The 13446-nt window shown below is 41.1% G+C and overlaps 1 protein-coding gene across 3 annotated transcripts in view; it reads left to right on the top strand.

Moving 5' to 3' along the window:
- LOC136862801 (tumor suppressor candidate 2) overlaps positions 1-13446 on the top strand; it is a 70974-nt gene that overhangs the window by 26440 nt on the left and 31088 nt on the right. For all 3 annotated transcript variants that reach the window (XR_010859066.2, XR_010859065.2, XM_067139058.2), the window contains exon 2: positions 6806-6923. Coding sequence is in view for 1 of the 3 variants with exons in the window: in XM_067139058.2 (XP_066995159.2) it covers positions 6806-6923 (118 nt within the window). In the remaining 2 variants the exon portion in view is untranslated. The remainder of the gene's footprint in view (positions 1-6805; positions 6924-13446) is intronic.

Raw genomic sequence — 13446 nt, forward strand, 5'->3', positions numbered from 1 at the left:
TGTCATACACATATTTTGGCCAGCATCTGAACCTCTTGTGATGTGTGGGAATTGTTAACATACAATGGTAAGCCTATAACCTACAGTATAAGGCGCTTTTACTTTGACATGAGATACAGTGCAGCAAATAGAGCGATTTTCTCTCATATTTCTGGGTTACTTCTATTTGTATTCCGCTTGCAGATGAATATGGCTGGAAGGCACAGTCGTCAAGTACAGGATACTGAACAGTGGCTTTTAGAAGAAGAAGAAGACGATGATGATGCCCCAGTTGCTTCTGATTCTGATCCAGACTGTGAAATATTCAGCAATCATAAAGCAGTAATACTGATCTCCAGCATGCATCATGGTAGCTATTGAAGAGGATGAGAAGAAGAAATCGGAAATAGTTCATTTTTATAACAGCACGAAAGGTGGTGTAGACACAAATGACAAGTTATGCCAAACTTACAATGTAGCACGACAAACCAACAGATGGACACTCGTCTTCGATCATCTCTTCAATGTGGTTCGTATGAACACTTTCGTTGTATGGAAATTCAATTCCAGCCACGAGAAAAACATGCCAAGGAGAGTATTTTTGAAAGAGCTGGCGAAAGAACTCGTGAAACCATGGCTGTTGGCGCGTGCTGCTATACCTAGCCAGCGTAGGAATCTCAAGAAAAAACTATGTACAGATAGTGGTGACAGCGAAGATATAGAGGAGCCAGACAATTCAAGAAAGAGATGCGTGATTTGCCCTCGGTCAAAGGACAGGAGAATAAAAACTAGATGTGAAAAATGCAAGGAACATGTCTGTGGAGAACACATGAAGAAAATATGTGAGAATTGTGTGTAATCTGAAAAAAAAAGAACAATGTCATGAACTTTATGATACTTAATGCGTATTGATTTCTTGTGAACATACTTTTTAATGTGGTGCAGTATTTGCAGTAAAATGAGATGCAATTGTATTGTAATTATGGTATTTTTTCAATGTATACACTCCCGGAGGCCTTAAAGACCCCATGCGAGTAATAAAGGGGGAAATCTGAGCGCGAGTATCTAAAGGTTAAGATTGAAAATTCTTTGATACAACTCGCACAATATTGAATCTTAGATGAGAGAGCCTTATTAGCGAAGTTCTGAGCTGAAGTTTTTCCAATCGCGTTGTTTGCAGGTGCAATGACTCTTTGCAATATCGAGAAATATGTCTTGCTGAATCTCATGCTAACAGTGGTTTTTGTATGTTACATTAAATTATATTTAAGGGCAGAGGTTTAAAAATATATGAGGAACATGCATTTCATCACCGTTAGTGTTAAGAGAAACTAGGGTGATGAGATTTTGCTTACGCCCTGTGGGTGAGGGACGCAGATAAGAATACACCCACGGTATCCCCTGCCTATTGTAAGAGGCGACTAAAAGGGGCTTCAGGGGCTCTCAGCTTGGGAGCGTGGGTTGGCGACCACGGGGCCCTTAGCTGAGTCCTGGTATTGCTTCCACTTACATGTGCCACGCTCCTCACTTTCATCTATCCTGTCCGACCTCCCTTGGTTAACTCTTGTTCTTTTCCAAGCCTGAGGGTATTAAAGCATTCGAGGTCTAGGGAGTCTTTCAATCAATCAATCAATCAATCAATCAATCAATCAATCAATAAATCAACACTGATCTGCATCTAGGGCAGTCGCCCAGGTGGCAGATTCCCTATCTGTTGTTTTCCTAGCCTTTTCTTAAACGATTTCAATGACATTGGAAATTTGTTGAACATCTCCCTTGGTAAGTTATTCCAATCCCTAACTCCCCTTCCTATAAATGAATATTTGCCCCAATTTGTGCTCTTGTATTCCAACTTTAACTTCATATTGTGATCTTTCCTACTTTTAAAGACGCCACTCAAATTTATTCATCTACTAATGTCATTCCACGCCATTTCTCCGCTGACAGCTCGGAACATACCACTCAGTCGAGCAGCTCGTCTCCTTTCTCCCAGTTCTTCCCAGCCCAAACTTTGCAACATTTTTGTAACGCTACTCTTCTGTCGGAAATTACCCAGAACAAATCGAGCTGCTTTTCTTTGGATTTTTTCCAGTTCTTGAATCAAGTAATCCTGGTGAGGGTCCCATACACTGGAACCATACTCTTATTTGGGGTCTTACCAGAGACTTACAAGCCCTCTCCTTTACATCCTTACTACAACCCCTAAACACCTTCATAACCATGTGCAGAGATCTGTATCCCTTATTTACAATCCCATTTATGTGATTACCCCAATGAAGATCTTTCCTTATATTAACACCCAAATGCTTACAATGATCCCCAAAAGGAACTTTCACCCCATCAATGCAGTAATTAAAACTCGGAGGACTTTTCCTATTTGTGAAACTCACAACCTGACTTTTAACTCTGTTTATCAGCTTACCAATGCTTGCTGTCCATCTCACAACATTATCGAGGTCATTTTGCAGTTGCTCACAATCTTGTAACTTATTTATTACTCTATAGAGAATATTTTAACGCCCTTTGTGGGCCTGCCTTTCTTCATCCATTACTTCATTTTTCGAAGTGACGGATCCCTTCTTTTTCTTCTTTTTTCTCTCTCTACCCTCTGTGGGTGGGGACGCAGACTAAGAATGCACCCACGGTATCACCTGCCTGTCGTAAGAGGCAACTAAAAGGGGTGACCAAGGGATGATTGAAGTAGAACCATGAAACTACTTGTGATTAGTACTATCACGCGGGGAAAGCCATGGGTCGCCTTTACTTACGGGTAGTACCACTGTGTTAGGTACACAATAGGTTTGTGATTAGTAGCAGCAGAGAGCGGTTCACTGTTGATTTCCAGTACCTGTGATTTGTACCACTATATGCGGAACATTGCTGGCTTACGTTGCCTGTGATTTGTACCATTATGTGAGAAACACCCCGGGTCTGGGCATTGCCTGTGATTAGTACCACTATGTGAGGAACACCACGGGATGGTAGAGTCCCTGTGATTAGTACACCTGTGTGAGGTGCACCATGGATTTGTGTTGCCTATGAGTGGTGCCATTATGTGAGAAACGCCATAGGTCTGCGTTACCTGTACGATGTACAATACTTGTGATTAGTACCATAATGTTTGGAACAGCATGAGTTTGCGCTACCTTTTAATAGTACAGCAACGTGAGAAATACCATGGTTCTACTTTACTAGTGATAAGTGCCATTATGAGGGACTGTTGACCTGGATATTGAACCCCTTTAGACACCAAACATCATCGAATCAGGATTGTGCTTTGGAAGCAGTCCCTTAGTCAGTAATATTGTTGCTGGGAAGGTAAGGCGTTTCAGGTCGGATTCACTGATTGTTTTAAATTCATATTCATCCATTCATTCTTCATCATCACGTTTTGAATTCTGGTCAGTGGATGAATTTTGTACTTTTAAATTCTCATTGCATTTCATCCCATTTCGTACCATTAGGGGCCAGTGAGCCAGATGTTTGACCCCTTTAAACAACAAGCATAGTCATAGTCATCAGCAAGATTTTGCTCTGAATGGGTGTTCTTTTTTTGTATGGCAGCTCTGCTGATTCATAAGAACTTTGGTATCAAACCTGAAGGGTCCAGAAAAAAATCAAATTAACCACAAATTTGTATGAGTGTGTCGCACACTGGACTTGACTGAAATTTCAAAGTAAAAAAAATGTCCCCTACCTTCTCAGTGGTTTCTGGAGTTGCAGTGACGGTAAAATATAGCAAAACAGTAACATACCCTAAAACTGCAAATGGCATTTTATCGTATTAAAAAAAAAAATATATATATATATATATATATACACTTGTGACACTATAAGCATTATTAATCCTTCCCAGCTTGTATTACTTTTTCAGTGTTTTGGACTCAACAAATTTTCTTTTAGGGAAAGACAGGAAGGAAAAACTTGCAAGCAGCTCTGAATGTAACACAATATGCTTCACAGTTTAAGTGAAACAGACTGGTCTCAATGCTGCACTGAAAAACAAAAGCAGGTGTATCCTGCCATGGCACACTGTATGGCAAGCAATATACATTCTCTTACTAGTTTGGGGTTGGTAGCAAAGTTCACCCATTCTTGATTAATCCATCTACAATATTAATGATGGATATTTTACAAAGCGTCCCCATGTTTGACCTTCCAAGCCTTCATTACCCATGGGAATGTGTTATTTCATCTGCTGACAGCTGTCTATCAACTCCATGTATTGTTATTCTGGGTGTAGGCTTAATGAGCTGATTTTCATGTCAGAACTTAAAATTCACTACCTAGTAGGCTTTTAAAGGAACATATCCCTGGATGGCCAAGAGCCTTGAACTGTTTCTTAGCTTCACAGCAACTACACTTCCATTTCCAGCATCAGCATGATTCTACGCTATTTTTCCCTTCCACTCAGACAGTGTTCGATCATCCTAAAACAGCATTCTTTTAAATGTACAAAAACTTCAAATTAAATTATGTGACATACAAATGTTAACATTGTTATAAAATAGAACATTTGTAATAATGAGGAATGTCTAGCCAATCCTCATGCTAACAGGTTTACTGAGCAGTATTGAAAGGATAGTTTAGATTGATAGTAAAGTTCAAGTTTTGTGCTCCCTTGATCTTTTCTATGACCAGATATGTCAGTTGTCAAGTTTTTTTTTTTTTTTTTTTCAGAAAAAAACTAGAGAAATGTTGGAATTCATTAATTCAAATTAGAAATGGAAAATTGAACAAGTTCTACTGTATATGGGTTTCTTGTATATAAGTACGTTTATATGGACTATGCCAGGATTCAGTCCTATACCTTGAACATAGCAGGGAAGCACCAAACCAACTGCACTACACAGACAGCTAAGGGCAAAGAGAAAGCTGCTCTCGGATTTTCACTAGCAGGCAGGTATGGCAGTCTCTGGCCATTGATCATTGAATTTCCAAAAGCAAAGTCATCTCCGTATAGGCCATGAAGGCTCTTGGAGGTGTGGAAAGTAAAAGCTTCCACTATCTGTAACCTCAGCACTTGGTGGGGTAGAGTGGTTAACTCTACGCCCGACCACCTTTGCCCCCAGGAATTAACCTGGTACTCATTTTTGGTGTAGGCTGAGTGAACCTCAGGGCTGTATGCACCTCCGGAAGCGGAACTTTTTTTTAAAATTTTACAACTTCCTGGCGAGGAATCGAATCCGCGTCCTTCTGGCTGATCCGAGCATGTCTTTACTGCCTCGGCCAGGCAGCCCCTCATCATTGAACTTCCACAGTCATGAAAATACAGTTTGAAATTTTATTAGAACTGATTGTAGATATCTATAAAATATAAACTTTAAAAATTTAGATTTCCCGAGTGTCCATGGAAATTTACTCGGATCAGTAAATACCAATACTTATCACAGTTGGCAAAAATACTGGAAAAGGTATTAATTAGGGTAGAGAATGAGAAGAAAGGTACTGTAGAAATGGTGCAAGCAAAGTACAACTATATCAACAGCATACAGACTCTGGTTGGAAAGACTGAATGGTTTAGAAATGAAACTGGATTAAGACAGGAAAGTGTGCTGTCACCTCTTTTGTTTCTAATGGCTGTAGATGAAATTGTAAAGGAGACAATAATAATGTTATGTTTTTAACATCCTACTAACCACTTCTGAAGGTTTTCGGAGACACTGAGGTGCCTGAATTTTGTCCCGCAGGAGTTCTTTTATGTGTCAGTAAATCTACCAACACGAGGCTGACGTATTTGAGCACATTCAAATACCACCAGACCAAGCCAGGATCGAACCTGCCAAGCTGGGATCAGAAGGCCAGCGCCTCAACCATTTAAGCCACTCAGCCCGGATGTAATGGAGACAAAGGAAGCATTTGGGAATAATGAGATGAAGTTATTACTATTTGCAGATGATAAAGTGGTCTGGGGAACAAATAGCAAAGAAGTACAAGAATAACTTGGTGCACTAAACAAGAAAATTGAGAAGTATGGTATAAAAATCAGCACAGAGAAAAAGCAAGACCATGGTGATATCAAGAGGAGAAAGACAAGGGAGAGGCATTGTGAAAATTGGTGGTCAAAGCCTTGAAATTGTTGAGTTTCGAATACGTAGGGAGTGAATTAATGCAGAATAAAGATTGCCAAGATGGTGCAACAGGGAATGCATTCTACCAGAGTTAACCTTGTCTGGCGTAAGGAAATACCAAGGAAGTGTAAAAAGATAGTATGAACAAAATGTAGTATGTACCCATATTGACTTATGCAGATGAGACCTGGCCAGTGACGAGTAGGAAGGAGAGTAGAATTCAAGCCACCGCAATAAAATACCTGAGAAGTCTGATAGAAAAGACAAGGAAAGGCAGATTTAGAAACAAAGATGTGGGAAAGGTCAGAATAGAAAAAACCTAAATGTGAGAATTGATAGGAGTAAACTAAGATGGTTTGGACATGTGAAGAGGATGGAGGAGAAAAGAATACCAAAACAGATGATGGGGATGAAGTTCGAGGGAAAGAGAGAGACCTAGAACAGTGTGGATCGACTCAATAAAGAGGGGTGGAAGAAGAAGAAAACCTGTATGTACAAACTGAGGGAAGAGGAATGGTGGAAGTTGAGAGGAAGGTGGAGAAGTGCCATAATTGCACCGATCCGGCACGAGCTGGATAAGGCGAAAGAGTAGGAGGAAATACCAAGGAACTTGTGAATGTGTTTGTATGATTCACCTTCTGTGTTTTTTTTTTGGGTCATTTTCTGTGATTTTTTTATGGCATTTCCTATAAGTGACATTTGCACAGCCTCCCAATAATTATTATTTTAAATAGTTATGCCTTTTTACTTTTCAGGTCAATGTTTATTGATGAAGATGGGGATTTAGCTCATGAATTTTATGTGGAAGTTCCACCACCTAAAAAGGGTTGCAAAGCAACAATGAAAAGAATATTGCACAACCTTATTCCACAGGTATGTTCTTGATTTTGTAAAAGGGTTTTGAGATTTTACTTTATGTAATATATGGAAGTGGTGTAGAAAATCCTCTTGTACATAGTTCTAGTTCCTGCTATGTCATAGGCCTTCTGAATGTTATCTTCATCATTCGTTTATTAATGACAAAAAAAATTTCCCGGGATCTGTGGCAGCATTTCGAAGGGTACGTTTATGCTGCAGCTTCACTGCTGGCACATGGATGCTCGCCCTAGCACCTCGCTGCTGGCTATAGCCAGGGTGCTCGTCATGGAGCTTTTCCCCTGCAGCAGTCCCATGCTCATACTGCTGGCAGTTCGCAGTTGTAGTCGGCAATTTATCGTGTGAAGATGTACTCGTCTTCCGAGAGTGGTAGTTCTGATTCATCAGTGGCAAGATTGTGGTACATGACAAGAAGGAATAGAAGAAAATATTGAGTTCACCCTTTAAACCAGGATCTTCCTAATCACGGCTACTTCTATAAATACTATAGTGAACTAAAAAAGTTCCCAGAGAGATGTTTTAGACATTTCAGAATGTCCATATCTTCATTTCAGTATATTTTGAATATGGTGGAACCTGAAGTTCAAAAGTAACTGAAAATTAGACCAAATATAGTCAATCCTGTTGTGCGTGGAAGAGCGACTAGTCCTTACTGTAAGGTAAGACATTTCATTGAACTTTATTGCATTATGTGTGTACAATTTTTTCTATCGGTGTAAGTACGTACAGTTCTTTGACATTAGATTAAACAAGGCCAAACATTTGACAAATATGTCTTTCTATTTGCCTTCTTTTTATTAGTTACATATGTTTAAAATTTTTGTTATTTTCCTCGTCAAGGACAGAATAAAACACCGTCAAATTCTCTGAATTTCACAAACTTAACTACACAGTTAAAAAAATTAGGGAAATATATTTTTGAATGTTTGCCATGCTCCACAAAACAATACCTCACACCCAGGTATATTACCAACTAAGCCTTTATTCCTTACCGTTGAAATATACAAAAGAACGTCGATGGATTCGTGTGCATTTTCAGAATAGAAACAGAAATGTCCGAATAGGGGCAAAAACAAAGTGATAACAGTCCTCCAGTGTGGATTTTTATCACAGTTGGAGAGCTTCAGTATGGTGTATGTCCTCCTCAAGCATTTACCACAGTTTGGCACCTATGTGGCATGCTCCAAATAAGTCGTCGGAGGTCACGTTGCGGTATCAGGTCCCATTCTTCGAGAGCCTGTTCGAGGTCTTGGAGAGTCTGTGGTGGAACAGGACGCCCACGAATACTTCTGTCAAGCCTGTCCCACACATGCTCGATGGAATTAAGGTCGGGACTCACTGCTGGCCATTCCATCTCTTGAATGTCCAGTTCTTGCAAGACAGCTCTGGTGATGAGCGCTACATGAGCCCTGGCATTGTCGTGCACGTGTATGAATTCAGGGCCAACACCGTATGAGCATCCAACACATGCTGTAGCAGTATCTGCTCGATGTTCCCCGCGGCGGTAAGATTACCACAGACGACGACAAGATCCGTACGGCCATCAATACTGATGCCACCCCCAACCATCACAGAACCTTGTCCGAATCGGTCACCTTCCTGGGCAACATTTGGCATGTACTGCTCACCACGGCGTCTCCATTACACGTTGATGTCCATCACGCTGTGTCAGGGGAAATCTGGACTCTTCTGTGGAGAACACAGGTCTCCATTGGCAAAGTTGCCAGTTGACGTGGGTAGGGGCAAACAGAAGGCGAGCTGCGCGATGTTGCTGCATTAAACGGGGCACTCAAACAGGACGTCCGGGTCGTAAGGACACTTCTCTTAACCTGTTCCTTACTGTGTGGTCAGACACCGTGACTCCATTGACCCTCCTGAGGTCTTGTTGCTGTTCTCTGGCAGTTTCTGAACGACGCCGCAATGCACAGTTGGTCAGATATTGGTCGTTCTGTGGGATTGTCGTGCATCCACGACCTTGTCTAACCCTCCTTGTGAACTGGCCTGTGTCATTGTAGCAATTCCACAAGCAGTGAATAACTGATGGAGAGACATTGAGATCCACAGCAACGCTACAAAAAGTCCATCCTTCCCCGACCAAAGTGACTGCCCCTGTGACTTGAACCTCATTAAGATGTCTCGTGGGATGTGCTGGTTGACGTACAACTTGCTCAAATGTCTGTGTACCTCGCAACAACACATGGACGCACCGCTATTCACTTTGTTTTGAGGGGTCACCTGACAGTTTAATGCATGGCTACACCTACAGATGGAATATAACTTCGATTTGACATACCCTGAGTAGCTAAGGTCTCAAAGTATGTTGTATGACCATTGGAACCCCATCTACCAAAATAACGTTCACATACAAGACATTACAAAACATGTTCCCCTAATTTTTTGAACTGTGTGTTACTACTTAAGTAAAACCTTTACATCACAAGAGTTATACTTACCATGATGATGACGACAATGAATTGGTAGTTTATCTCAGAGTTTGAACAATAGATCGTTTGGAGAAGAATTCGAGAAAAGGTCAAAGCCCGCCAAGAAATAGTATGAGTAGAAACATAGGTAACTTAATCTTATAATCATTAATAATGGATCAATTATTCATAAATCAGTGTTCCAATTATAAAGAGTTACGATAGACTGGTGGCGGAACCCTGGGCTCTTCCGGCTGATGGTGAACGGCTGACCAGATCTGCTTCTGGCTCCAAGTGGCTACCGGGATATGACTGTTGTAATGGTGACATGACAGAGTAGACTTGGCGATCACAGACCAATGAAATTCGTAATGGGCCATCATATGCACTCTCTTCAACAGGTGGATTAATACAACCTGTGTTGCACGATACACAAGTGTATCTGTACATTTTTTTCCATAACAACTTTCTGCACTTCAATCCTAAAGCTCGTTTTATTCAAAGCGGTCATGTGCCTCACATGAGGGAGAAGAGAGATAAAAGAACGCAATGCCTTCATTTTCTTTGTTGGCCGATTAAGAATGTCTTTGTTTTTGCATTCACAAATTTTCTCTTTCAAGCTCCACTAGTTCACTACCTACTGGATCGATAGGCCGAACTCTCTTCCTGTAGCCTAATGATCACAGTATGGCTGAAGAAATAGCCGACTGAGGTTCCGACAGAGATTGAAATGTATCAGACGCAGGTGTTCTTGGGCAATGATCTTCTTTATAAACATTATTATCAGCGGTGTCTTCAGCTTCCACAGCATCTTCACTGCAGCTCAGGTTTCCACTTTTTGGCCTGTGCTCAAAATTATCATGCAGAAATTGAAGAGAGTATGGCCATTGCATTATGTCTTCAGGGGGAGATGCTCCTGATGATGATAGTTTAGGAGTATTTTGATACTTCTCCCTGAATTGCTGTCGGAGAGTCTGTCACTTCTTTTTAACTTCATTTGTTGCTGCAACACACAAAATAATATATGTTCATAGACTTGCGTTAGCATCATGTGTCTTAATAAGTATTTATTAATTTAAAATATAAGTTTGATTATTTATCAAATATGGTTATTACATGGAAAATGCATCTGAAATATTTAGAGCTCCTTATTTATTGGATTTCATTTTCTTCCAGATTTTTCGAAGCCGAGAGTCTTTTTAATTTTCACGCCCTTGGTGGTCCTTGTCTTTCTTTGTCCGGTACTTCATTTTTCAAAGTGTCGGATCCTTACTTCTTCCTCTTTTCTCTCTCTCTCTCTCTCTCTACCCCCTGTGGGTGGGGGACGTAGACTACACTCATGGTATGCCCTGCCTGTTGTAAGAGACAACTAAAAGGGGCAACCATGAGATTACTTTTGATTAGTACCATTACGTGCGGAACACCATGGGTCGATGTTACTTGCGACTAGTACCACCTTGCGAGGGTCTACTTTATATAGGAGCAGTACCATTCTGTGTGGAACATTATGTGTCTGAGTGTTGCTTGTGAAAGAGGTCATGTGTATTCCACTGGTTCATTCCACTGTGTTCAGTATAGTCTGCATTACCTATGAGTAGTACAACTTATGTGAAACACCATGGATCTATGTTGCCGGCAGTTAGTTGTACTATGTGAGAAACTCCACGGGTTTGGCTGACCGCTGTGATTAGTACCATTATGAAAGGAACACCATGGGCTTGTGTTGCCTGTGTGCGTTACCATATTGTGCAATACACTGTGGGTCTGCATTGCCTGTGATTAGTACCATTATGTGAGCGACGCCATGAGTGTACATGGCCTGTGATTAGTTCCACCAAGTGAGGAACACCACAGGAATAATGGCGCCCGTGATTAGTACACCTAGGTGAGGAGCACTGTGGGTCTGGGTTGCTTGTGAGTGGTACTTTTATGTGCAAAATGCCATGGGTTTGTTGTGCTACCTGCGAGTAGTGCCATTGTGTGTGACATAAGATGGGTTTACATTACCTGTGATTAGTACCACCATGCAGGAAACGCTATGAGTCTGTTACCTGCACCGAGCTCGATAGCTGCAGTTGCTTAAGTGCGGCCAGTATCCAGTATTCGGGAGATAGTAGGTTCGAACCCCACTGTCGGCAGCCCTGAAGATGGTTTTCCATGGTTTCCCATTTTCACACCAGGCAAATTCTGGGGCTGTAACTTAAGGCCACGGCTGCTTCCTTCCCACTCCTAGCCCTTTCCTGTCCCATCATCGCCATAAGATATGTGTCGGTGCGACGTATAGCGAATAGAAAAAAAAAGTTACCTGTTATTAGTACCACTGTAGGAGGAACACCATGGTTCTGTTTTGCTAGTGATTAGTACCATTGTGAAGGGCCGGTGCCCTGAATTTTGGACCCCTTTAGATAATAAGCACCATCATGGTAATTAAGACATTGTGAATTGGATCCACTGATTGTTTTTGTATCACAATCATTTTCTCATCACCATTCATTTTAGATTCTAGTCAGTGGATACATTTTGTACCATTAGGGGCCGATGACCCTTTAAACAACAAACATAATCATAATCATCTTCCAGATTCTTGGCAACAGGAAATTCATACACGAGTCTGGCTGCCGAATTTCAGCTTGGAATCACAACTGTATCCAGAATTGTAAAGCAAATGTTGCCAGTGCTGTGGCAAGTCTTACAACCATTGCATATCAAACCACCCTCGGCAGAAGAATTCAAAGTAATTGCTGATTTGTTTTATCAGAAATGGGGATTCCCAAATTGTTTAGGCACTCTAAATGGGAAATATTTCAGAATTATTTGTCCTAAATGGTCAGGGTCTGTGTTCTAGAATTACAAAAACTACTTTTCAATAGTTCTGCAAGCCGTAAGTGGTGCTAACTGTAGATTTACTTTCATAGAGGTAGGAGCTTATGGAAAGGAAAGCGATGGAGGCATTTTTAGATCGTCAGATTTATATCGAGGAATGTTTAATAGTGTACTTCAGAGTCCTGAAGACAGACTCCTTCCGAATAGTGACACAGCTGAACCATTTGTGTTTGTAGGTGATGAAGCCTATCCCTTACTGAAACATTTGATGGAGCCTTATGCCAGGAGAAATCTTGATCTGTCAAAGGAAAAATTCAATATAGCCCTTTACCGAGCTAGGAAAAATGTTGTATGTGCATTTCGAATTGCAGCTACAAAATGGAGGATAGGCTACTATGCAAATCTATTGAGACGAATGTAGAAACAATGGAACTGATAGTTAAGGCTGTTTGTATTTTATATAACATGATTATACCTAGTCTAACCATAAATACTGTTACAAACTTTTGACACACACTGTACAACCGGTTTGGCAGGTAAAGAACTACCAGTGTGCACGCGTTAACCTTGAACCATTGTTAACTTGTCTGTGAAAGAGGCAGCATCTAGCTGCAGGTTTCAACATGGAATGGGGTGATTATGAAAATTGTGTTGCAGAAATAGCATTACATAAAGTTGGAAAATCTCAAAGTGATATTTTCAAGACTCTGCAAAAGCTGAAAATCAGTCGTATGTTTGTGTACCGGACCATTGAGCGATTCACTGCAATTGGGACTGTAAAAGATCGTCCTAGGGAGGGTCGCCCACGCAGTGTCAGGACTCCAGCAGCAAAAAAAGGCAGTGGTGGCTCGTATTCGGAGAAATGTGGTGCGGAAGCAGGCTATCATAGGCCATGAAATGATCATTTCAAGAAGGTCAATGTCAAGGCTTCTGTCAAAGGACCTTAGACTATGGGCTTATCGCCAACGAACAGGACATTATAAGTTAAAAATATTTTTCCTAAAGAAGCTGAGAGTGCTTAAATGTCATCGTCTCCTGCAGCGTTACGCACAGAGGGCCCATCATCCCTCCTCTGTGATGGTGTGGTAGGGGTGAGTTATTCTGGCACCACCCAGGTGCATTTCTGCAAAAAGGATGTTAAAACCAGCGCCAGAGTGTACAAAAGCACCGTTTTGGAGCCTATTGTGAAGAACTTAAGTGGCACATTGTTTCAAAACCAACCCTGGACTTTCCAGCAGGATTCTGCTCCAACCCACAAGGCTAGGTAAACTCAA

Source organism: Anabrus simplex, chromosome 2 (assembly GCF_040414725.1).
Source record: "Anabrus simplex isolate iqAnaSimp1 chromosome 2, ASM4041472v1, whole genome shotgun sequence".
In the NCBI taxonomy this organism is placed as follows: Eukaryota; Metazoa; Arthropoda; class Insecta; order Orthoptera; family Tettigoniidae; genus Anabrus; species Anabrus simplex.